The sequence below is a fragment of the Gigantopelta aegis genome, chromosome 3 (assembly GCF_016097555.1).
Source record: "Gigantopelta aegis isolate Gae_Host chromosome 3, Gae_host_genome, whole genome shotgun sequence".
Lineage (NCBI taxonomy): Eukaryota > Metazoa > Mollusca > Gastropoda > Neomphalida > Peltospiridae > Gigantopelta > Gigantopelta aegis.
Window position 1 is genome coordinate 96,046,505 of NC_054701.1, and position 25,819 is coordinate 96,072,323.

The window sequence follows — 25,819 nt, forward strand, 5'->3', positions numbered from 1 at the left end:
AAATAGTTCTGTAAAACTATTGATTAAGTAGACTTTCCCCATCTAAAATCAGAGAAATGACCAATTACGTAGTCCAAAAGAAATGAAAATTATCAGGGTATCGTGGGTTGTCTCGTGGTAGGCCTAATAGTGGACATTTTTCCTTTGGATTATTTAACAGAGAAAAATACTATAACCCCATTTCGTTCCGTTAATGCAACTTTAAATATACTCTTAAAAAAAAGTAGGGGAACTCTAATAAGAATTTATATTAGGTGTGGGAAATGGTTATATGATAATTAATTGGGCAAAAATTACAACTGGCAGTTCAGTATTACAGTAGGTTTTATGACCACCAAAGATCTTTGAAGTGATCAAGTGAAATTTGAAAGTTGACATTTTTTAATCAGTAAATCGCAAATTCAACAATAAAAATGACTAAAAATAAAACAATAACAACTGTATGATCAACAGAATGAGAGAGAGAGAGAGAGAGAGAAAGAGAGAGAGAGAGAGAAAGAGAGAGATGTATTGAGAAGTCAAGACTAGAGAAAATAAATTATTCATTACAAACATATACCCAGGCCAGGCACGATACTATAACAAAGACTCACCCCACACACCAATACTGTAACAAAGACTCACCCCACACACCAATACTGTAACAAAGACTCACCCCACACCAATGCAGTAACAAAGACTCACCCCACACCAATACTGTAACCAAGACTCACCCCACACCAGTACTGTAACAAAGACTCGCCCCACACCAATACTGTAACCAAGACTCGCCCCACACACCAATACTGTAACAAAGACTCACCCCACACCAATACTGTAACAAAGACTCGCCCCACACCAATACTGTAACAAAGACTCGCCCCACACCAATACTGTAACCAAGACTCACCCCACACACCAATACTGTAACCAAGACTCACTCCACACACCAATACTGTAACCAAGACTCGCCCCACACACCAATACTGTAACCAAGACTCGCCCCACACACCAATACTGTAACCAAGACTCGCCCCACACCAGTACTGTAACAAAGACTCGCCCCACACCAATACTGTAACAAAGACTCACCCCACACCAATACTGTAACAAAGACTCACCCCACACCAATACTGTAACAAAGACACACCCACACCAGTACTGTAACAAAGACTCACCCCACACCAGTACTGTAACAAAGACTCACCCCACACCAATAATGTAACAAAGACTCACCCCACACCAGTACTGTAACAAAGACTCACCCCACACCAGTACTGTAACAAAGACTCACCCCACACCAGTACTGTAACAAAGACTCATCCCACACCAGTACTGTAACCAAGACTCACCCCACACACCAATACTGTAACCAAGACTCGCCCCACACACCAATACTGTAACCAAGACTCGCCCCACACCAATACTGTAACCAAGACTCGCCCCACACCAATACTGTAACCAAGACTCGCCCCACACCAATACTTTAACCAAGACTCGCCACACACCAATACTGTAACCAAGACTCGCCCCACACCAATACTGTAACCAAGACTCGCGCCACACCAATACTGTAACCAAGACTCACCCCACACCAATACTGTAACAAAGACTCACCCCACACCGATACTGTAACAAAGACACACCCCACACCGATACTGTAACAAAGACTCACCCCACACCAGTACTGTAACAAAGACTCACCCCACACCAATAATGTAACAAAGACTCACCCCACACCAGTACTGTAACAAAGACTCACCCCACACCAGTACTGTAACAAAGACACACCCCACACCAGTACTGTAACAACGACTCACCCCACACCAGTACTGTAACAAAGACTCACCCCACACCAGTACTGTAACAAAGACTCACCCCACACCAGTACTGTAACAAAGACTCACCCCACACCAATACTGTAACCAAATGATGGTGGTGAACTTGGTCTCTCTGAGCCTCCTTCTGATTCTGAAATGAAGACAACACATTACACTATATTTTCACAGTGACAGATAGTGAGCAAGTTGTACTTACCAAATGAAGACAACACATTACACTATATTTTCACAGTGACAGATAGCGAGCAAGTTGTACTTACCAAATGAAGACAACAGATTACACTATATTATCACTGTGACAGATAACGAGCAAACTATATACACCAGTCTAAACCATTCTATCCAGAAATCTGTCAAAAGCAGATACTGCGAGAGAGGCTAATCAAGATAAATTCAATATGGCTGTCAACAGAAACTCTGATGCCCTGTATCTCCTAAACAGTTGACATTCGACCCTATAAATATATTGACAGTAAATATAAATAGCAATATCTTCTTTCTTCATCATCTGTGTCGGTGAACATGTTTCAGGAAAATGTTAACTTCAGGTAATGAAATATCACATTGGTGGTTTGGATGGAAGTGGTAAGACTGTAACCTTCAGGTAGTGAAATATTAGACTAGTGGTTGTGGTTGGATGGAAGTGGTAAGTAAGACTGTAACCTTCAGGTAGTGAAATATTAGACTAGTGGTTGTGGTTGGATGGGAGTAGTAAGTAAGACTGTTAACCTTCAGGTAATGAAATATTAGACTAGTGGTTGTGGTTGGATGGGAGTTGTAAAACTGTTAACTTATAGGAAGGCAGAACAAGAGTGAGTGGGTAGTCTATAAGAAAGGAATTGGGTGGTTAAGAAAGACGATTGGGGTGTACAATCTTCAAAGACTAGATGTTCAGGGAGGAATGGGGTAGTGAAGTAAAGGTACTAACCTTCAGGTGGTGGAATGTCATCTTCAATGAGCGACTTGGGTGGTGCAATAGCAGCTCCACCCCCTGCTGTAACAAATCAAACAGAAAATAATAGTTTAAAAATATATCTTATGTCTAACTAATGATTGTTTACTAATTATCACACACACAAAAGTGTTTTCAGACTCGATAATCTGGATGATGCCACACTGTGCGAGACTCATGTGGTGCCAACCTCATCATTTTCAAAAGCACATCTGTCATGCTGTATACAATCCAACCCAGCTCACAAAATCTGGTATCTCCTACCATATCTACACCGTAAACAATGTGTATTTAAACAAATGTGCAGTCTGTTATCAGCTATAAACTGACCTGAGCCCCGTTGTACAAAGTGATCTTAGTGATGAAATCGGGCCTAAAAAACTACATGCTCTTAAGGTGATCTCAGTGCTAAGATCGCTTCGTAAAATGAGAGCCAGGAATCGGTGAGTAGAGCCCAGAACTGCTGTCCTCTGTAGCACTCTCACTGCCACCCTCTGTAGCACTGTAGCACTCTCACTGCCGCCCTCTGTAGCACTCTCACTGCCGCCCTCTGTAGCACTCTCACTGCCGCCCTCTGTAGCACTCTCACTGCTGTGACAAACTGGTTTGAGAAGACTGAGAGCACTATTCCAACAAGTTGTACCATTACACAAAGTACTATAATTATTATTCCAGCAAAATAGGTCTGTGAAGAACTCAGATAAAAAACACACACATTTAACATTTGTTTTGATCAATGAACACACCTAGCTTGATAAACATAACAAGCTCCATGTGACATTTTGTAAACATGTCAAATGACATATTGTAAACATCAGGTGACATTGTTATTGTGACGTGACCTATCTTTCAGCATCTTAGTATGTTCTGTCTATAGATACAGCTTAAATTTACCTATCTAGTGTTGACCTATCTTTCAGCATCTCAGTATATTCTGTCTACAGATACAGCTTAAATTTACCTATCTGGTGCTGACCTATATTCCAGCATCTTAGTATGTTCTGTCTATAGTTACAGCTTAAGTTGACCTATTTGGTTTTGACCTATCTTCCAGCATCTAAGTATGTTCTGTCTATAAAGCTTAAGCTGACCAATCTAGAGTTGACCTATCTTGAGTTGGAACAGCTAATTTTACCTCTCGGTCTGTCTATGTATTCTTCTTCTTCCGTTTCATCTCGGTGTCGCCTTGCTCTGTCAAATTCCTTCTCCGTATCATCATCTCTCATCATCCTATCGCGGTCTCGATCCTTCCTCCGAGCGTTCCTAAAATACCACACAACATCACGGACTGGTTAATATCACATCCTCGTGATCCGTTCAACAAATCACAGAAATACATTCATAAACATGCTTTACAAGAGATATAACAGAAAACATAAAATCAAATTCTAATGATTATGTTCCACGTATACAAATAAAAAAAAAAAATTCACTCAGCACTGAAACAATTGGAAATACCTCTCCAGGTGTGATCTACTGTAACTCTTCAAGTGCGAAACTAAGTAAACTCTTTAAGTGTTAAACATTAACTCTTCAGGTGTGAATCAATGTAACTCTTCAAATGTAAAACACTGTACCTCTCTTCAAGTGTGAATTACAGAAAATCATCTCTAATGTGAATTACAGTAACTCATCTCAAGTGTGAATGACAGTAACTCATCTCACGTGTGAATGACAGTAACTCATCTCACGTGTGAATGACAGTAACTCATCTCACGTGTGAATGACAGTAACTCATCTCAAGTGTGAATGACAGTAACTCATCTCATGTGTTAATTACAGTAACCCATCTCAAGTGTTAATTACAGTAACTCATCTCAAGTGTGATTTACAGTAACCCATCTCACTTGTTAATTACAGTAACCCATCTCAAGTGTTAATTACAGTAACTCATCTCAAGTGTTAATTACAGTAACTCATCTCAAGTGTTAATTACAGTAACTCATCTCACGTGTGATTTACAGTAACCCATCTCACATGTTAATTACAGTAACCCATCTCAAGTGTTAATTACAGTAACTCATCTGAAGTGTTAATTACAGTAACCCATCTCAAGTGTTAATTACAGTAACTCATCTCAAGTGTGAATTACAGTAACTCATCTCTAGTGTCAATTACAGTAACCCATTTCAAGTGTGAATTACAGTAACTCATCTCAAGTGTGAATTATAGTAACTCATCTCAAGTGTGAATTACAGTAACTCATCTCACGTGTTAATTACAGTAACTCATCTCAAGTGTGAATTACAGTAACTCATCTCAAGTGTTAATTACAGTAACCCATCTCAAGTGTCAATTACAGTAACCCATCTCACATGTTAATTACAGTAACCCATCTCAAGTGTTAATTACAGTAACTCATCTCAAGTGTTAATTACAGTAACCCATCTCAAGTGTTAATTACAGTAACTCATCTCAAGTGTTAATTACAGTAACCCATCTCAAGTGTTAATTACAGTAACCCATCTCAAGTGTTAATTAAGTGTTAATTACAGTAACTCATCTCAAGTGTTAATTACAGTAACCCATCTCAAGTGTGAATGACAGTAACCCATCTCAAGTGTAAATGACAGTAACTCATCTCAAGTGTTAATTACAGTAACCCATCTCAAGTATGAATGACAGTAACCCATCTCGAGTGTGAATGACAGTAACCCATCTCATGTGTTAATTACAGTAACTCATCTCACGTGTGAATGACAGTAACCCATCTCAAGTGTGAATGACAGTAACCCATCTCAAGTGTGAATTACAGTTAACTCTTCAGGAATAAATTACAATAAATGTTCAAATAAGAATCATTGTAAACCTTCAGGTGTGAATTACTGTATCTTTTCAAATCTCACTTACCATAAGTGTGAATAACCTTTAGTTAACTCTTTGAGACTGTGAATTATAATCACTTTTCAAGTATGTCAATTACCGTAACTCTTCATAATTCTTCAAGTGCTAATTACTATAAACTTCGAGTATGAACCACCGTAATTCTTCAAGTATGTCAATCACCGTAACTCTTCAAGTATATCAATCACCGTAACTCTTCAAGTTTGTCAAACACCGTAACTCTTCAAGTATGTCACTCACTATAACTCTTCAAGTTTATCAATCACTGTAACTCTTCAAATATGTCACTCACCGTAACTCTTCGAGCATGTCACTCACTGTAACTCTTCAAGTATGTCACTCACCGTAACTCTTCAAGTATGTCACTCACCATAACTCTTCAAGTTTGTCAATCACTGTAACTCTTCGAATATGTCACTCACCGTAACTCTTCGAGTATGTCACTCACCATAACTCTTCAAGTGTGCCATTCACCGTAACTCTTCAAGTATATCCCTCACCGAAACTCTTCAAGTATGTCAATCACCGTAACTCTTCAAGTATTTCACTCACAGTAACTCTTCGAGTAAGTCACTCACCGTAACTCTTCAAGTATGTCACTCACCGTAACTCCTCATCCCGTTTTCTGTCTTCCTCTCGGTCTCTCTGTTTCTGCTCCTTCTTCTTCTTCACCAGGTCGTCATACTCATTTGGGCGAAATGGATCGTATTCGTCGACAACGCCCGTGATGGACGGTATAACGGGGGATGGCACAAACGGGGAGCCAGTGACAGTGGTTGGGGACACACCCTCCAGCTGCAACAGAATGTCTTACTTAAAAACTGAATACAATCAAAATACCCTTATATAATAAAATAATATCGTAATAATATGTTACTTTTAAGATAATACATGTTGTAATTCAGGCCATAATCTAGAATTGAAAATGTAGAAGTGACTTCTTCCATCCCCGATAAAAGGGGAAAGTTTCATAAAAATAGGCGAAGTGAACATTGGTACATTTTGTGATGTTTTGCCATGTTCTGAGTTCATTCGGAAAAAATTCTGAATTATACAATCAGTTCTAATTGTAATATTTCAATATAAAATACTACTTCTGGTAATAAAATTCAAACAAAACAATAGTATGTTTCATTAAAAACGTGATATTATTAAGTAGTTGATAATGTGTCATTATGTTAAAATGAAAGTAATAATTAATAAGTTCTGGCATTATTGAACTTTATGTGGTTGAGGAGTGTAATGACATTTAATGAGAAACTCACCTTCCCCGTGAGTGTACTGCCATTTAATAAGAAACTCACCTTCCCCGTGAGTGTAATGACCTTTAATAAGAAACTCACCTTCCCCGTGAGTGTACTGACCTTTAATAAGAAACTCACCTTCCCCGTGAGTGTACTGACATTTAATAAGAAACTCACCTTCCCCGTGAGTGTAATGACCTTTAATAAGAAACTCACCTTCCCCGTGAGTGTACTGACCTTTAATAACAAACTCACCTTCCTCGTGAGTGTACTGACATTTAATAAGAAACTCACCTTCCCCGTGAGTGTACTGACCTTTAATAAGAAACTCACCTTCCCCGTGAGTGTAATGACCTTTAATAAGAAACTCACCTTCCCGCTGAGTGTACTGACATTTAATAAGAAACTCACCTTCCCCGTGAGTGTACTGACCTTTAATAAGAAACTCACCTTCCCCGTGAGTGTAATGACATTTAATAAGAAACTCACCTTCCCCGTGAGTGTACTGACATTTAATAAGAAACTCACCTTCCCCGTGAGTGTACTGACATTTAATAAGAAACTCACCTTCCCCCTGAGTGTAATGACCTTTAATAAGAAACTCACCTTCCCCGTGAGTGTAATGACCTTTAATAAGAAACTCACCTTCCCCGTGAGTGTACTGACCAGTGTTAAAAGACTCACCTTCCCCATGAGTGTACTGACCAGTGATAAGAGACTCACCTTCCCCATGAGAGTACTGACCAGTGATAAGAGACTCACCTTCCCCGTGAGTGTACTGATCAGTGATAAGAGACTCACCTTCCCAGTGAGTGTACTCACCTTCACCGTGAGTGTACTGACCAGTGATAAGAGACTCACCTTCCCCGTGAGTGTACTGACATTTAATAAGAAACTCACCTTCCCCATGAGTGTACTGACCTTTAATAAGAAACTCACCTTCCCCCTGAGTGTAATGACCTTTAATAAGAAACTCACCTTCCCCGTGAGTGTAATGACCTTTAATAAGAAACTCACCTTCCCCGTGAGTGTACTGACCTTTAATAAGAAACTCACCTTCCCCCTGAGTGTACTGACCGTTAATAAGAAACTCACCTTCCCCCTGAGTGTAATGACCTTTAATAAGAAACTCACCTTCCCCGTGAGTGTAATGACCTTTAATAAGAAACTCACCCTCCCCGTGAGTATACTGACATTTAATAAGAAACTCACCTTCCCCGTGAGTGTACTGACATTTAATAAGAAACTCACCTTCCCCGTGAGTGTAATGACCTTTAATAAGAAACTCACCTTCCCCGTGAGTGTAATGACCTTTAATAAGAAACTCACCTTCCCCGTGAGTGTACTGACATTTAATAAGAAACTCACCTTCCCCGTGAGTGTACTGACATTTAATAAGAAACTCACCTTCCCCCTGAGTGTAATGACCTTTAATAAGAAACTCACCTTCCCCGTGAGTGTAATGACCTTTAATAAGAAACTCACCTTCCCCGTGAGTGTACTGACCAGTGTTAAGAGACTCACCTTCCCCATGAGTGTACTGACCAGTGATAAGAGACTCACCTTCCCCGTGAGAGTACTGACCAGTGATAAGAGACTCACCTTCCCCGTGAGTGTGCTGACCAGTGATAAGAGACTCACCTTCCCAGTGAGTGTACTCACCTTCACCGTGAGTGTACTGACCAGTGATAAGAGACTCACCTTCCCCGTGAGTGTACTGACCAGTGATAAGAGACTCACCTTCCCAGTGAGTGTACTGACCAGTGATAAGAGACTCACCTTCCCCGTGAGTGTACTGACCAGTGATAAGAGACTCACCTTCCCCGTAAGTGTACTGACCGGTAATAAGAAACTCGCCTTCCCGTGAGTGTACTCACCTTCACCGTGAGTGTACTGGCTAGTGATAAGAAACTGACCTTCCCCGTGAGTGTATTAAAGTGCATCTCAACACCTTCACTCCTCTTCAAGTCAATCACTGGAGCCAAAGTTGTCGCACCAGACCGAGGCTTCTGAAAATAAATTGACCACAATCTAATTGTCTTCCGATCAACATATGAACATACAACATCAAACATACACAATAACATACACCAGGCCAGACAAAAATAACAATTGAATATGATGCCTTTTGACACAAATGAATTTTCAATTTGTAGTCATTTGTGAAACATCTGAAGAAGCGATTTCAAATTAAAGGTACAATGTAAGTGCAATGTGCACGTTAATTACACAGTACACATGGCCAGGTAGTGTCAGTTTTGTGCCAAGAATAGATGTGCCTTAGCTTTAATATTTAGTTTTTATGTTCCCGCTCGAAGATGTCATACACATTTAAAATGGGAATAGCTGTCTATTAATATTCACTGAACGTTTCACCATGTTTATCAATAGAACAGAACATTAAAAAATATATGTGAGACCATTTTTAGAAGATGCTCTAAGACAGTGTTCAAAATAAGCACGCTCTGTTGTGCTGTCAAGTGAAAATCTGCATAGTTAAGCAAAATCAACCTCAATGGTTATCCGATGGAGAAGTGAAAATATAGAAAATAGTTTCATAAAAACAAAGCCCTAATTTGGACAAGTAAGATGATTGTGTTGATCAGAGTGGCTGAGTAGCAAGAGCCATTCACTGGGTGATCAATCTCTCACCTTGGTCTGCAACAGGGAGGCTTTCTTCGCTTGAACGTGAGACTGAAGCAGTTTGTAACCAGACGACCAACCAGCTGAAATTAACAAATCATTTAATGATCAGTACACAAAATATGGTAATACCCATAGTAACCATACAGGTAAAGTTCTGACAATATATGTAGAAAAACAAAACTGAAGTGCAAAATGTGTTAAATAAGTATTCAATCATGTATATGATCTACTTAAACTGACATATGTGAAAAACGTCTGTATGAATAATCACCTAATCATATATATAAGCTTATCATACTAGTGCCAGAGATCTTGCCAGAGGGCACTGATGATAAAATGAAGTACATCATTACATCTCGCCACAAAACTGAAGCTGCACATACATGTATTTGTTGATACACTGTCACACAATTCTCAGGCATCAAAATGTGTTAAAAACGATACTTTGTTGTCCACAGAATTCTTGACCCATTGTTATTTGACTCATAATTTACACATTTCATAAGAAATTATTGCAATTTCCCTGATTTTTACATCATTTGTTTTTCCACAAGAAATCAGAGTTAAACCCTAACCCTAAAAAGCCGTACACCAATGAAGCTACAAGTGCTTGATTAGGTCTGTTTTTGAAGGTGTAAGCACAACCTGCGTAGATCTACTAGGTAAAAAGGATGCACACATAGAAGTATCAGTTCCGTGAAAACAAAAATGTGAATGTATAACAAAATTAAAACAGTATCAGGACAATAATACATGCATCAGAATCAAAACATTTAAAAATAAAATAATCATGCAAATAATAACCAATAAACCTGCTGTGTTTGGCAGTAACCTGTACATGGACAAACTTCAATGGCCTGCTTCCACTGACATAGCCAGGATATTATACATTTTGGGCACCAACAAAAGGGACAACCACACTATCGAGTCGTGCATGGCTGTCCACTCAGCCTGGCTGCATCAGTGCCTGGTTTCCAAATCTCACCTTAAATTAGAGGAAAAGGCCAACATCCCAAAGTCTGTTTTTCTCTATGTAACTGACTGGAGACGCGTGCTACTATATACTACTAAAAAACCTTGTCATATCACCTCAGATCTCTTCAGGTTCTAGAATCATCACAATCAAAATACTCACTTAAAAAACAAAAACAAGACATGACATAAAACAAGATATGATATACTCACGAACAACACGCTTTGTTCCACTTCCTCCTTCATCAATATCATCATACAGAGACATCTTCAGAACTACACGCTGAAACATAAAACATTGTAAGCATTCAGTAAATGTATACCATAAATTTGATTCTGTTGATCATGATGATCATCACAAAATGAAAAAGGATATTTGTTTATTTATTCTTTTATTAAGTCAACTAGCAAACTTTATCCAGCAATCACTGTATACATTGGCAAGATATGATGACTAGATAAATCTCTATATTTTCGTTCACTGACCAAAAATATAGGTCACGTGACATAAGCCAGACTCGACTCTAATATTTCAGAGTAGATTTTCAATAAACATACTCGTTAAATCATTCGTTGAAGTGCAGTAAATACAAATAACTTTTAGTTTTGCAATAACAATACAAAACTTGTATATTCATTTATGAATTAAGAGTTTAGAAACGCTTTTTTAATGTGACAGAATTATAGCGTCTTGCAAATAATGACGTCATGTGGCAAAAGCCTTGCTAGGTCGACGGTGCTCGATTTGCGTACACAAAACTGGAATAAATAATTAGTTTCCGAATATTCCTGTAGGATTGCAGGATAAAAGAAATAACTGGTTACTGTCTTAAGATATCGGCTTTATCCTGCTCAGGTCGAATGACAAATGCAGCTCAGCAGAGCCTCGCTGCATTCGCCATTCTAACCTTCGCAGGATAAAGCAGATATCTTAAGACAGTAACCAGTTATTCCCTATGTACTGTGACCAGCAGGTGATGAGAGATACCTGCACTTTTACATTTATTTATTTCACCCATACTTAATCCACTGAAGGTTCACTGAAGACTGTCCTGAGTGCTGCCAATAAAAGGTGTCTTCCCAAACAACAAAGACCTACAGGTGTTAAACAGTTTCCGCCATCAAACATTTGCCAAGCTCACTCACTAATTACCACACAAAGATATACTGTCACGAAGTTGGACATGGAGTGGTTTATTGTCGGGATTTATTGGTAGGAGGCCAAAAAAGAGTAGGTATAGGTGTAGTAAACTGGATTAACCATTCAAGTGAACCAGCGGTGACCTACATGTAATAATGGGCATGCCATGAAACTGTGTTCATGCCTCAGTCTTAGGTCAACTTGCAAAAACTAATCCATTTTTGTACCTGATGATTGTGTGGAAAAGCACATTGATTAATTAACACTGGCTATTGAATGTCAAACATTTAATAATTCTAACAAGCAGTCTTCAAAAGAAATCCAGGGTTTTAGCTGACATTCACCAAATGCAACTTAATGTTGAATGTGGTGAATATGTGTCATTACCAATTCGCCACAAAACTCATTTCAAAACTTTGTGTCATTTGTGCAAGATTGTCAATAGCTTTTTTTTTTTTTAAAGTATTCTTATTAAATAAATGTTACTTTAATTTGGCTACAGATTTTCTGATCAAATTCACCAAATTGCTATTAAATTTTGGCATTCAGCTTAAACTCTAAAAACCATCTTTATTGTTTTCATCAGTAGCTCAAAGGATCTTGTATATGCACTTCCCCAAAGACATGATAGCATATATACTGAACAAAAAAAGAAACTTCCGATTTATACATATAGTATTTGTTGTGTTAAAGAATTCATTGTGTAATGAAATTGTATTAGCCTTGAGCTGTATTATCAGGATTCATGAATTTTATCAATTATTTTTGCACTGTTAATCGTCGACAACGTGAAATTCAATTTGCATGTGCATGCATGGTTCGACATGTCCCGTGTAGTATTCGGTCAATTTGTTTTACTTGTCTTACTGACAGTATTGTCAAGTGAATGAAAACGCTTCAAAATTTGTAAAAACATTAAAGTTTTTTTTACATTGTAGCATTTTTAGTATGACAAGAATACCCAATAATTTATGCAAAAGGGCGATTGGCATGCTTGATGCTGGCATGTCAACAGAAGACGTTGCAAGGCATGTTGGGAGTTCTAGTCGAGTGATACGAAATCTTCGCGTAAGATTTCGAACCACAGGAAGCACCAACGACTTGCCACGTCGTGGACGGCCGCGTGTTACAACGCGTGGTCAAGACCGCTATATCATGAACATGCATTTGTGCAATCGATTCCAAACTGCCACTGCTACTGCTGCTAACACATATGGGCTTCATAATAACCGAATCAGTGGGCAAACTGTTCGCAATTTTTTAACGCAACGTAACGCAATGTTTTAACGCAACGTCATCGTCTAAATCGTTGGATACGGCGACGCTGGAATACCGTTCTTTTTACGGATGAATCCAGATTTTCTTTACAACGTGGTGATGGCAGGGTGCTCGTCTACCGTAGGAGAAATGAACGCTATGCTGACTGTTGAACGAGATCGTTTCGGGGATGGGGGTTCTGTCATGGTCTGGGCAGCCATTGCCCATGGTTATCGTTCACCACTAGTCGTCATTGATGGTCAATGTTACCGCGATGACATTCTCGCTCATCACGTCATTCCTCTGTTCCATAACAATGCCAACATCTTGATTTTTCAGCATGATAATGCCACCTCTCATACAGCTAGAGACACTGTAAATTTTCCTGCTAAAAGTCCTGATCTCAACCCCATCGAGCATTGCTGGGATAGTCTGGACAGACGATTGAGGCGTCGTCTCAACCCACTCGCTAACGTCAACGAACTTCGTCAAGCGCTCATTCAGGAATGGAACAATATTCCACAGGCAGAAATCAATACTTTAGTCAATTCTATGCGCCTGCGATGCACTGCAGTGGTCAATTCAAGAGGTGGTCATACCCGTTATTAAGTGGATGTTTTTTTTTTTTAACCCCTACCACACTTTGTCAAAATTTCTCCCAGTTTCTGTTAACCTATGGCCATGATTTTTGCACCAAACGATGCATCATGGAACACTCTTTAAATGAATATATAACAATTATTCCCCCGGTTTGTTTTCATCAAGTTATGTGCAAGCAAAGTTAGTGGAAGTTTCTTATTTTGTTCAGTATATATGTATGTACCACAGCTTTTAATACACTAGTCTTGGGGCACTAGCTGGGATGCAAAAACAACTACCTGAGTGGGGTTGAGGGGGTGGGGGGAGAGACAAGAGGATTCGATCCTACAATCAAACCACCTCAGGCGAGCGATCTACCAACTGATACATGTAGATCCTGCTCCATCCAAATGATTTGCTAGGAAGTCCTAGTAATGATTGAGCACAGAATCGTACGGCTAAACTAGCCATGCCTCAGTTTGCATGTTAGTAATTAGTCATCATACTCAAATGCATCTCTTGTAAGTTGTTTTATTTCCAGTAAGTTATGAGAACAATTATGAGAACACGAAACGGTTCACACTTCCTTATTTTGAATGGGTGCTGATGTGATGTATTAAAGGTAGGGTCAACTCAAACAAGAGCCTTATGTGTTGGAAAGATGCATACCCGGACTACCAACACATACTGACACTTTAGCCAATGAAAAACGCGTAATTTTAGAGTTAATAAAAAACCATGATTATTCCTGCTAACTAGGGGCAGCCATTTTGTTTCGTTTTTGTGACGTCCGGTGGGATAGCTTGGGGCGAAGTGACGTCAGCTCCTGACCATCTCCTGTATGTACAGTGTAAACAAAAGCAGTAATTTTCGACAAGGTGCTTCTCTTTGATCAACCTGACTTGTAAAACAGCATAAATGACGTAATAATATAATAAACTATTTAACTAAATATATTTCAAGTTGCATTTAACGGAACAAAATGGGGTTATAGTATTTTTCTCTGTTAAATAATCCAAAGGAAAAATGTACACTATTAGGCCTGTTGATATGCTACGTTGGAGCAAAAACGACAACCCACGATACCCAAGTGATAATTTTCTTTTCTTTGGGACTACGTAATTGGTCAGTTCTGTGGTTTTAGATGGAAAAGTCTACTTAATCAATAGTTTTACAGAACTATTTACAGTAATAACTCATGTCCATTACCATTTTAGTGGCGACAGGTAATATTCCACAATACCGGTATGTATTTTTGTGTCTAGATAGCGTCAATTAATTGGCTCGTCTGGTTACCAATCAAATACACACCTGCCAATCAGGAATCACAGGTTGAAGCAACTAACAGCATAGACCAATTAACTAAGAAAACACTCCGTGTAGCATTTCAGTGCGTAGGTTAATGCATGGACCAAACATTGTTAATTATTTCAACTTGTTGTGTAGCCACTTTGACAATGGTATTTTATTTTGTATTGAAAAATAATATATATAATGCTGGATATAATTATTGCTGGCTTACTGGGATGTGTATTATTACAGAACATTGCAATGTATGACTATTTATCATCCTGCAAAAGCCAGATAGATTGTGTTTCTCTAGTTCTAAGGCTCATTCCTGACGTTACGCGTTAAGTATTACGTAACCACCAGCTCGCCAGAGGGCGTACTCACTGAGATGGTACAAAATGGCTGCGCCCATTATATATAATAGCCGTCATATTTAACCGTTTTATTAATTAACTATACGATTATACTTGTTGATATTAAGCAATAATGTGCATTATATACTAAAACGCAAAAGAAACGCAGGTTCTCATTAAATTGGATATAAAATATTAAAAAAACAAAACAAAATGAAGATTTCAACATTTATTTTGGAGCTACACCAATTCGGCACACATTGGTGTTGGAAATTTTTGATTGAATTCCTTTTTGGCTATTGTTTCATGTCATAAAGTAGGGTGGGGGTCCATGTTAAAAATGTGAAAGAGACGACCTGTAGCATTGTCAAAGTCAGTATCGCGTGTGACCACCCTGGGCATTCAAACAGGCAGTGCAACGTCTCCTCATTGAGTTGACAAGCCGTTGAAAGAATGCCTGAGGGAGTGAGTTCCATTCATGGACCAATGCTGCCTCCAGCGCCTGCATATTCTGAGGTTGTCCGCGAGCCTGAAGGCGACGTCCGATTTCATCCCAGACGTGTTCGATAGGCGCCATGTCCGAGATAAGGCTGGCCACGGCAACGTTGGGATGTTGTGCTGAGCCAGCAACGCCTGTGTTGCCCTGGCAGTGTGCGGCCTGGCATTGTCTTGCTGCAGCAAGCGCACACGTGGGTGAGCGGCAAAGAAGGGAACGACGTGATTGTTGATGACGTCATTTTGGTACACGGCGGCATTAACGCGTTGTCTGAACACATGAAGTTGTGTTCTGTGGTTGAATGAGAACCCACCCCACACCATCACACTACCCCCGCCCCATCGGTCGGCCTGCAGAACGCAGCAGTCGGAGTAACGTTCATGTCGACGTCGCCATACTCGGATTCGGCCATCAGCGTTGGAAAGATTGTAACGGCTCTCATCAGTAAACAGAACTTGTTGCCACTGGCCACGTCGCCATCTTTGATGTTGTTGCGCCCACTGTTGACGTTGTTGGCGGTGCCGAGGGGTCAATATTGGTCCCACATAAGGACGGCGGTTACGGAGTCCTGCTGCCCTCAGACGGCGTCGGACTGTATCGGCGGACACTGGACCACGTGGACCACGCACCTGGTGAGCGGTGTTAGCTGCTGGCAGCATCCGATTCCTAAGGTGGGTCACCCGGATGTACCGGTCTAGGGCTGCGGTTGTCACCCTCGGGCGGCCGGTGCGTGCGGGTCGATCGTTCACAGATCCAGTGATTTGGTGACGTTGAGAAAGGCGTGCGATTGTCGAAACATGACATCCCAATTGTCTGGCTACAGCAGTACGGGTCTGTCCGGCTTGCAACATCCCGATGGCCATCCCTCGCTGGAGTTGCGTCAGTCGCGGCATTTTTAAAATGTGATTCTGTTGTCTGTCACTACTCAAATTGAATTTATGCGATTAAATCCAGGTGTGTAGGCTTTATAAGCATTTCAATGAGTGTGTTTGCACTGGATTCATGATACGGATGATCCAGCACGTGCAAACAACGTGTTTTGAGAATTCGTGACGTCACACAGGTAATGAAATTGACACGCAGGTGGGACTGCGGTGTGGGTGTGTGCCATGTCCTTTAACACAGTTGAGGTTCAATTCCACCAAAGATACTGCTTTACAAAGTGCAATTTTTTCGCATTTTCAGGACCTGCGTTTCTTTTGCGTTTTAGTATATATTGTTGAATATGCATACCAAGCCAAATGCCTTAATTGTCCCTTCCTTTAAGTCTGACACATTTGTTGAAGTTTGCCTTGTTGCCTTGTCTTCTGGCATTAGTAATTATGTTCAAAAAAAAAAGTTCAATAGCAATTTTGCATCAGAATTTTTCCATGTTCTTAAAATGGAAACATCATGAATTCAGTTTATGGTTATTGTAAGGAGATGCAAATTGACATCATTGGCATACTGACATCATACAAATTCAAATTAGCTATATTATTACAATGCTTCGCCACATTAAAATAAAAACTAGTCTATTAACCTTGACCCAACGCCGTTTACAGGTTTGTATGTTTTTATTTTTCATAATTCTGGACAAAATATTAAGTTTTAAATGATGACAGAAATAAAAAGTACCTTTTGTCAAATATATCATATATAAAAAAATTACCATTGGATATGTTTTATTTATTGTGTACGAAGCCAAAACAAGAGTCTGAAAAGTGACTATCATCAAACTTATAGTCCGTCCCACAGGAACGCCTTTTTGATACCATGGAATTTACTACAAGTTATTTATTTCTGAACTGATTGTTTTGTACCTTGCACAAACAAATAGTATTTGTTTGTTATTTCCAAAATAGAAAGAGTTCGACCTGTAACCCTCTATATCAAAGCCTCTAAAGACTAACCCCAGGGCTCGAAATGCAGTGTTAGTACATGCACCGGTGCATGCTGATTTTTGTGTGTGCATGTAACTTTTAAAACTGGGTGCACGCTAATATTTTTCAAGTACTGTGTATTGCGTATACTAGTATCCTGTTGTCTACCAGATTCAGACTCAAGTTGTTGAATTTTGCGTATGCATTTCGTATTCTGTTCGCCACATGAAAACGATAACTTTTATCTTATGGGCGCATCCATTTTGTATCCCATAATCCTACTTACAACAATGGTGCCCTTTCGGTCATTTCCGTGAAATATATTTGCAAAAATTGCTGGCAATATCTCGGTTATATCCGTGAACGGTATTAGGGAAGGTGGTCGAGACCGACTTTGGGGTATCCACACGCATAACACAGTTGTTGTCGTCACTGACAAATCTTATCGAGTTAAAAAAGTTGATAACTTGCTTAATACAAAACACAAATATTTGTACGTTTTTGTAATAGGCCTATTATAGATTTCTGTAAGGCGTTTACGTTGGGTGAAATTTTCAAATTTGATCAAGAATCAGTAATAAAAGAAAGAAGTGTTTTATTTAACGACGCACTCAACACATTTTATTTACGGTTATATGGCGTCAGACATATGGTTCAGGACCACACAGATTTTGAGAGGAAACCCACTGTCGCCACTACATGGGCTACTCTTCCGACTGGCAGCAAGGGATCTTTTATTTGCGCTTCCCACAGGCAGGATAGCACAAACCAAGGCCTTTGTTGAACCAGTTATGGATCACTGGTCGGTGCAAGTGGTTTACACATACCCATTGAGCCTTGCGGAGCACTCACTCAGGGTTTGGAGTCGGTATCTGGATTAAAAATCCCATGCCTTGACTGGGAGCCGAACCCAGTACCTACCAGCCTGTAGACCGATGGCCTGCCACGACGCCACCGAGGCCGGTAGAATCAGTAATAAACGCAGTTGTGTAACATTCCGGTACTGTTAATAAATAAATATAGGTATTACCGAATAATTCCGAATAGCTTCGTATAAAAAAAAAAAACGAAGTTGCATGACGCACGCAAAAAAAAGACACCCCCACTCGACAGTGACCGTGATCCAGCATGGATGTCACAGTGATACTGATAGTGACAATTAAGACAGTTAAATTAAAAAGAAAATGATAATCAACACTGTAATCAAGGTAATTAAAATAGTATTTTCCTCATTGTTAACAGGATTTACCTTATTTTTGGTGCATTTAACTTTTTTTTTAGCATGCACCTGGTGCATGTCGATTTTTTTTCTTCATTTCTTGCCCTGAACCCTAACCCTATAGCCTACCTAAAACTACCCTAACCATTGAAGGGGGGGGGGGGGGGTGTATGGGTCGAACTCATGGCCACAAAATAAGCAGAAATTACACCAATATAAAAAAAAATTAAAGAATCAAAATAACAAAAAAAGAAAATAGGCCAACCCGTGTAATATGCAGTACCACGTATAATAATGATATAAATAGTATTTACCGTACAAACCTATCGTACAAATCATTCAAGGCAGACTGTCAAATAAAGTATAATTAGCATAATGCTGTTTAAAAGTGCATAATATGTTAAATTATATAACAAAAGCGATTAAATATAAATTAAAGAAAATTAATACAGAACTACATCAAAACCGGAAATCATCTGTGGTTTTAGTATTTCGTAATTTCGCCCTTATTTTTATTAGCACTTAATTGACTTTCTTTCGTCATATTACTAGTGCAAACTCAGAAACTGATCATAAAATGCAACCATTTTTTGTTGTTGACAGGTATAACAGGATATTATGACAATGAAATGTAATTCCCGTTTTAAAAATTAAAATCCTATCTTAAAATAGACTGTTGTCTTGATGATTGTAAAAGAAGTGTAGTACCAGTTACTGTTGGGAACCTGTGTTGATCAATGAATCATGTGACAAGCCAGCAGCATGACCAAGAGTTAATTATTTCACAGCAGTGGAAGTTGTGTCAGTTGAAATTTGATCGTTCGTTGTACGTACTTAGAATATCAAAGAACGACTTGTACTGGTTTACAAGTGAAAGGACACTGGAACGACTGGTTTAAAACTATTTTAAAGTAGCATTAGATTCTATCCGACTTTAATTGTTCATCAATTGATCAATCAATATCAAATCTGACTGGGTTTAATGAACCATTTGAAACTTTCTACGTAGAATTTTATTAGACAGATATTGTGAGAATTGTATTAGATTACAGATATTATTTATTCTTTGAATAAAAATATTCACATACTTGAATAATTGGTTAATTAAAGGTAAACATTGTTTGAATCGACTTTCAGTTATGGTACTGGTATAGTTATTTTTTTAACGACACCACTAGAGCACATTGATTTTTATGGTTCTTAATGTTTTGAAATATTGTGTCATGGAAATGTTTCTTTACTAAGATCGATGACAGTCACCTTTCGCACCTTTGTTTTGGCTTCGTACACAATAAATATTGCATTTTTCACTTGAAATCTATATTTCGTAAATAGTAAAAACAATTAATTACAAGATTTTCTTCAAACACATTCAGTTGAATTAGTAATGTTAAAACAAATATATTTCAATAGTATTGGGATTTTACCAGCATTGTCAAAACAGAAACTTCACATACCGGTACCCAGTTTATTGTTATAAATTGTAAGGAAATGTAAAGTGACGTCGACCATTCCAATTTAGACAGCTGTATTATTACAATGATTCACCACCTTAAAATAAAAACTGGTCTACTAACCTTGACCCTTGTCAAAAAATTTTAACGAGCAGACAACACTGTTTACAAGTCGGTATGTTTTTATATTTCATAATTTTGGACCATCGATTTTAGGGTCTGGCAAGTATAGTACCAGTTCAAAAAAAAATGCACTGAAACTGAATCCAATGTGACAAAACACAGTGTGTCAGTGCTAGCGTGAACTTCAGATCTTGCAGCAGAAGACATAGAACATGTTCTATAGTTTAACTGCCAGACTTAAACATATTGCAGAGACTGCATGTTTGCTTTGCTTTAATAATTTTTTCATGCTAACGTAAGGGGGGGGGGGGGTGTGTGTGTGTGTAATACAGTAATAATCGTAAGTCCAGAGGGAGCAGATTGACTACCTTCACCCTCAAATATGAATATAGTAAATATGTATTAATATAAATAAGAAAGACGAGGTTCAGGATCTGAAGGGCTTTAATAATAGGGTTAGTTAATTATAAGTAAATTAGAACACTGGGGTTTCCATAGAAGGATAATTTATCCCCAGGATCTATAAATCAATATACAAGTAGTGTATATCCCACAGGTATAGCCCTAATATTTAACAAAATAGAAAACAGTTATATAAATACATGTTCAACAAAAGTGTAGGCTAATCAATTAAATAGCATTAGTAACCAAGCTTCATCTAGCAAACCAAATACACATACTCATTAATATCAACACTCTTCCACAATATCATTAAACCATGGCTTCAAGAAGAAGTAACATGAATAAGACATTTGTTATCATCCTCAACCCATATAAATTTGGCCGGCACTAATGCAACAAGTTAACAATACAAAATAGATTATTTCTAAACACTTAATAACTGTCACTCTATAAATAGAAGTGCATTTTTACTTTAATATTATCCTGATGATCTTTTTTTGCTATTCTAATTATGTAAAGTTGTATGTTTCTTCTCTAGTGTACATGTATATCCTTCACATAAAAACAAAGTCAGAAAGCCATTCTCCCACAAAGATAAACACATTACCAAAGGTTATTCAGCTTAAGTCAATTAATTTCAAGCTGAGACCAATGTTTATGTTGCAGCTGAGGATTTACCAGATATCGGTGTCAAACTGGTTGGCTGCTAAAAGAATGACCCCAGGTCATTCTGACCATTTCCCAAAATTCCAAGTGCTTTGTTCACTTAGGCCCGATTTCTCGTTGACCGCTCAAAGCAGCTAGTTTTAAACCTTCGGTCAAGATCAACTAAGCCTAGTTCAACTAAGCCTAGTTCAACTAAGCCTAGTTCATAATAAACCATGATTCATTTCAGTTCCTATTTCATATGCGAAATCATTATCTCGCTCAACTATACCAGGCTGTTCCATGAAGCGGACATTCCATGTACCCCTTCATATGTTCATGTTTTGTTTCTTTTTGCCAGTAATGACAGCCCGTAGTAACAATTATACCTTATATGAACGAGAAATACTTATTTCTATTATTAGTGAACATAGGGATGTTGTCGAGGATAAAAAAAAAACACCCAACAAACAGCAGAAGTAACAGGGAAATTCAATGCAATTCAAGGCACCCGAAATCGTACAACTAAACAATTAAAAGGATGCTGGAAAAAAGTCGCCGAGTCTTGCGTCAAAAGAGCAAAGATGTATAATATTGTTCTAAAGACTTTACTAGAAAAGAGAACTGATTCATATTCTGCAGTTATAGTTGGATACTCTAGAAAACATACCGACTTTCAGACTTGCAGACAATCTGTATATTCAATATTGTCCAGATATAAAAAAAAATGTTTTGTTTAACAACACCACTAGAACACACTGATTAATTAATCATCGGCTGTTGGATGTCAAACGTTTGGTCATTCTAACACGTTTTCAGACGAAAGTCGGTACAGTTTCCATTAGTAGCAAGATATGTTTATATGCACTTTCCCACAAACAGGACAGGACATACCATGGCCTTTGTCTATACCAGTGGTGGGACAGAAAAACCCTAACATTTTAGTAACTCATTAAAGCATATTCAAGTAATAAAAAACACTTTATAACAAGATGTTAAAACATTTACGACCAATTTTCTAATTACGAATTGTTATAAACCTACATGTGACCTTGGGAGGGGTAAAAAATGATGCTAAACGCATGTGTTATAGATCTTTGGAAAGGTATTCTAAAGCATAACATGACAGGAATGGTTTCGTATTGAATTTCAAAAATAATATTTTATCCCCCCCCCCCCCCCCCCCCCCCCCACACACACACTGCTGTTGAAATTTTTTTGTTTCGTAACATCTATCTCGTCTCCAGATAATGTATTCCCTGTCTCATGCTGCAATGACTAAAATGGAGGGACAGATAGCACGGTTTGCATTTGCTATACTCATAGAAGTTAAATCCGCACATACTATTTGAAATGATCCTGTTGCAAGAAACCTCAACATGACCAATAGTTGTTGCATAAGTGTAATATTATGGCCCCTCTTTATACGTTGTAATTGATTACAAAAAAATAATTTCCAAGTTATGCACACCTTCTTTGGTAAAACGGAACCGGTGCAGAAATTCTTTGTCACTGTATACATCAAATGGGTTAAACTGTAATCTAAAAACACGCAGTATGTTGAATATATGCCTATTTTATAGCATTATTTCCATATCGTTAACGTCTGCGTCCACCATGTTTCCATGGATCACGGCCTTAAACGCCCGATTTGGAGGTTTAACTTAAACCTGGTTCAAGAAGATTTTGATCCAAGATTCAAATTTGATTTGCAACGAGAAATGAGAATTTTAGTTGAGCCGAGTTTGAACTGAGTTTAAACTGCGAATCAGATTTAAACTGGCGATGAGAAATCGGCCCTTAGAGTTAGAGCTGTTGGTGCTAATTAGGACACACACCATAATCCCCTACTGAGAGAGAGAGAGAGAGGCTAAATACCAACTGTTCCCTTGCAGTAATCGTTTACATGTGTTATCATTTGGTGATAAAATATATTTTGCTCACTAACTCAGCTCTTTCCTTTCAATACTAACAATGTCTTTAATATATTTTATCCCAGCATAAACATTTATAATAATCAAACCATTAACCTCCTTACTATACAGGGATTATTCCAAAGGTCAGTTACCTGGTAATTGATTGTTGTCAGTATTGTTTTAAGTTTAAGCTGTTGGCAAGAAATAAGAACAGATCAGATCTTTAGTCTTGACACCAAGACTTACATGATGACGTAACTGTCCAAAGCTTACTGTAATAAACAATAAGTACACTTTTATGTTTTGTAATATGATAACAAAGTACATCATATATTTTGGTAAAATATATTTTTTTCTTTCGATATTTATTTTATTAGTACCCTACTACTGTAGCATTTACAATACCCAAATTAAATGCACACGTGTACATGCACAAACACACATGCATTATTATATTTTACGTACTGAGGCAGAAAATATTAATTTTGAGGCTATTGTCTGTCTGCATCAAAAGGGAACCGATGAATTGGCATTAACTTTATAATTAATAAAATCAATAAAATTGATATAAAAACCTATTAATTTATTAAGTTTTAAACCCATACCATATCTCAAATAAAGTTTGGGGAGAAAAAAGTTCAGTGTAAATTAAAAAAAATACATTTAAAAATTACCATCAAACTGCATAGGTTAAATCTTCCTTTCTAATACAGGTTTTAAGGCAATTGATGGAACATCCAAGGTAATCTGAATGACTAAACCATAATACATGATCAGAGACATACATGTATCTCTGTACAGTGCAGTCGAATGGGCATTTGGCAAAACAGTGGATGATTTCATGGATCTCTATCTAGTGTTTTGTCTATAGTACAGCCACTCCTGAGGAAATACTGGAGATTTTATCCTTCTTGCATCATCGCCACAAAGTTTATTTCATCCCTCTTGCATTGCCACAAAGAGGACTGCCACTTCCAGACTAGTTTACTAAAGCATGCACAGTTCTACCTTTAGTCTCTTTGTATTGCATTATCTTTTACTTCAGAGACAATGCAAGTCAAGCTGCATACTTTGGCTGTTCTACCATTTTGTCTCCACCCTAGTATTAAAAATGAGATATAATATATATAATTAAAAGGTAATTTGTAAAGAAAGTGTTTAATTATTTATACAGGATTTCTTTTTCAATTTTTTTTATTTAAGTTGGTATTGGTTTAAAACTTAATAACATGTTTTTATATGAATTTTAACCCTATTCATTATGAAGTTACGTGCCAATTCATTGGTTTTTCTTTCATCACAAACAGACTATATATACAGTGAGCACATGGTCTTTATTCAACAAAGAACATTCTAGTTTTGATTTTGACTATGCACTTAAAATTCAGTGTGATAATTGGAGGGCTACTTGAATTTGAGCAGGGCCATTAAGATTTTTCTTCAACTGACCCTGCTGGTGATCATGGTTTTCATGTTAATTTTCAACCCTGAGATTTGCGTGCATTTAAAGTCGTGTAGCCAACAGATGAACTGAATGGTGGTTTGCCTGAAGTAATAATTATATCTATACCATACTGCTTTCATTTTCTTTAGATTTTTAGTAATGATGTTATAAATGTTAAAGCTAGATTTTCAATATTTTGCAGCAGTTTTTTTAACTCAGTAACTGATACTAATGATGTGGATGTTTATCCTGTATCCCTTAGCAACTGCTGTTGTGGGTCTGATCAGCATATATTTCTTCTTCCCTCAAATGCTTGTTCAGCTTGGTTTAAGGTAAGTGTTAAAGATTGTTCTCAGGTTCAAGTAGAAATAAGATGACATGATACAAGTATATGTAAGCTCTGTTACATATATGATGCTGATGTATAATATATTATTGTATGGAGGTTACCACTGGACGAAATATAAAACTGAATTTATAATTATACTGAATTAGATTGATATTTCTATAGAGAATACTACATGAGTGGCCATTAAATAGAGAATAAGTAATTAATGACGTCAGATATCGGCTTTATCCTGTGAAGGTAAGAATGGGAATTTCTCATTCGGCCTGAACAGGATAAAGCAGATATCTGACGTTATTAACTAGTTATTATTTTTATCCTGCAGACCATAAAAATTAAGGGGAAAGCTATTATTTCTGTTATTTCAGCCACATTGTACGATATTGACCTAGAGGTCAAATTAATAATTTTGTAATATAGCCATGTGTGTGATGAGTGACGTCAAAAGTCATATCCTGCAGGATATCACTACTTTATCCATCATCATATTCTGTCAATAGAAACGGTGGTTGCAGGAGTTGTAAGATAAATGGTATCTAACGGACACAAATGTAGTATTCTATTTCTAAAAAGCTATGTATGGCCCTAGCGCTTACAGTTAACTTGTGCATCACAGACATGTCAATCAGATTAACTTGTATGTCACAGAGAGATCGATTTGACTGTGGGTTTTTTCATTGGATGGTATGGCATTGGTGATGTGGTCATCACCTAGGAGCAACCAGTCATATGTCTTTATAATTTTATCGCAGGTATGTGTGTTAACACTATATGTGTTATCAAAAACAACAAATGATGTTCTCACCAACAGGTG

At 37.9% G+C, this 25,819-nt stretch overlaps 2 protein-coding genes across 10 annotated transcripts in view; one reads left to right on the top strand and one right to left on the bottom strand.

Annotated features, from left to right (window-relative positions):
• LOC121369413 (splicing factor 45-like) overlaps positions 1-19,131 on the bottom strand; it is a 29,258-nt gene extending 10,127 nt beyond the window's left edge. The window contains exons 1-8 of one of the 2 annotated variants that reach the window (XM_041494504.1): positions 18,990-19,131; positions 10,692-10,761; positions 9,513-9,586; positions 8,777-8,869; positions 6,221-6,411; positions 3,908-4,035; positions 2,749-2,814; positions 1,887-1,950 (exon numbers count right to left, since the gene is read on the bottom strand). In XM_041494504.1, the coding sequence (XP_041350438.1) occupies positions 1,887-1,950; positions 2,749-2,814; positions 3,908-4,035; positions 6,221-6,411; positions 8,777-8,869; positions 9,513-9,586; positions 10,692-10,746 (671 nt within the window). In that variant the 5' untranslated portion in view covers positions 10,747-10,761; positions 18,990-19,131. The remainder of the gene's footprint in view (positions 1-1,886; positions 1,951-2,748; positions 2,815-3,907; positions 4,036-6,220; positions 6,412-8,776; positions 8,870-9,512; positions 9,587-10,691; positions 10,762-18,989) is intronic. The other variant, XM_041494505.1, reaches the window with a different exon arrangement.
• Positions 19,132-19,228: 97 nt separating this feature from the next.
• LOC121369414 (monoacylglycerol lipase ABHD6-like) overlaps positions 19,229-25,819 on the top strand; it is a 50,253-nt gene continuing 43,662 nt past the window's right edge. The window contains exons 1-2 of one of the 8 annotated variants that reach the window (XM_041494512.1): positions 19,229-19,278; positions 24,862-24,991. In XM_041494512.1, coding sequence (XP_041350446.1) covers positions 24,891-24,991 — 101 coding nt within the window. In that variant the 5' untranslated portion in view covers positions 19,229-19,278; positions 24,862-24,890. Of the gene's footprint in view, positions 19,279-19,327; positions 19,502-24,861; positions 24,992-25,819 lie in introns of those variants that run through there. The other 7 variants (XM_041494508.1, XM_041494510.1, XM_041494507.1 and 4 more) reach the window with 7 other exon arrangements.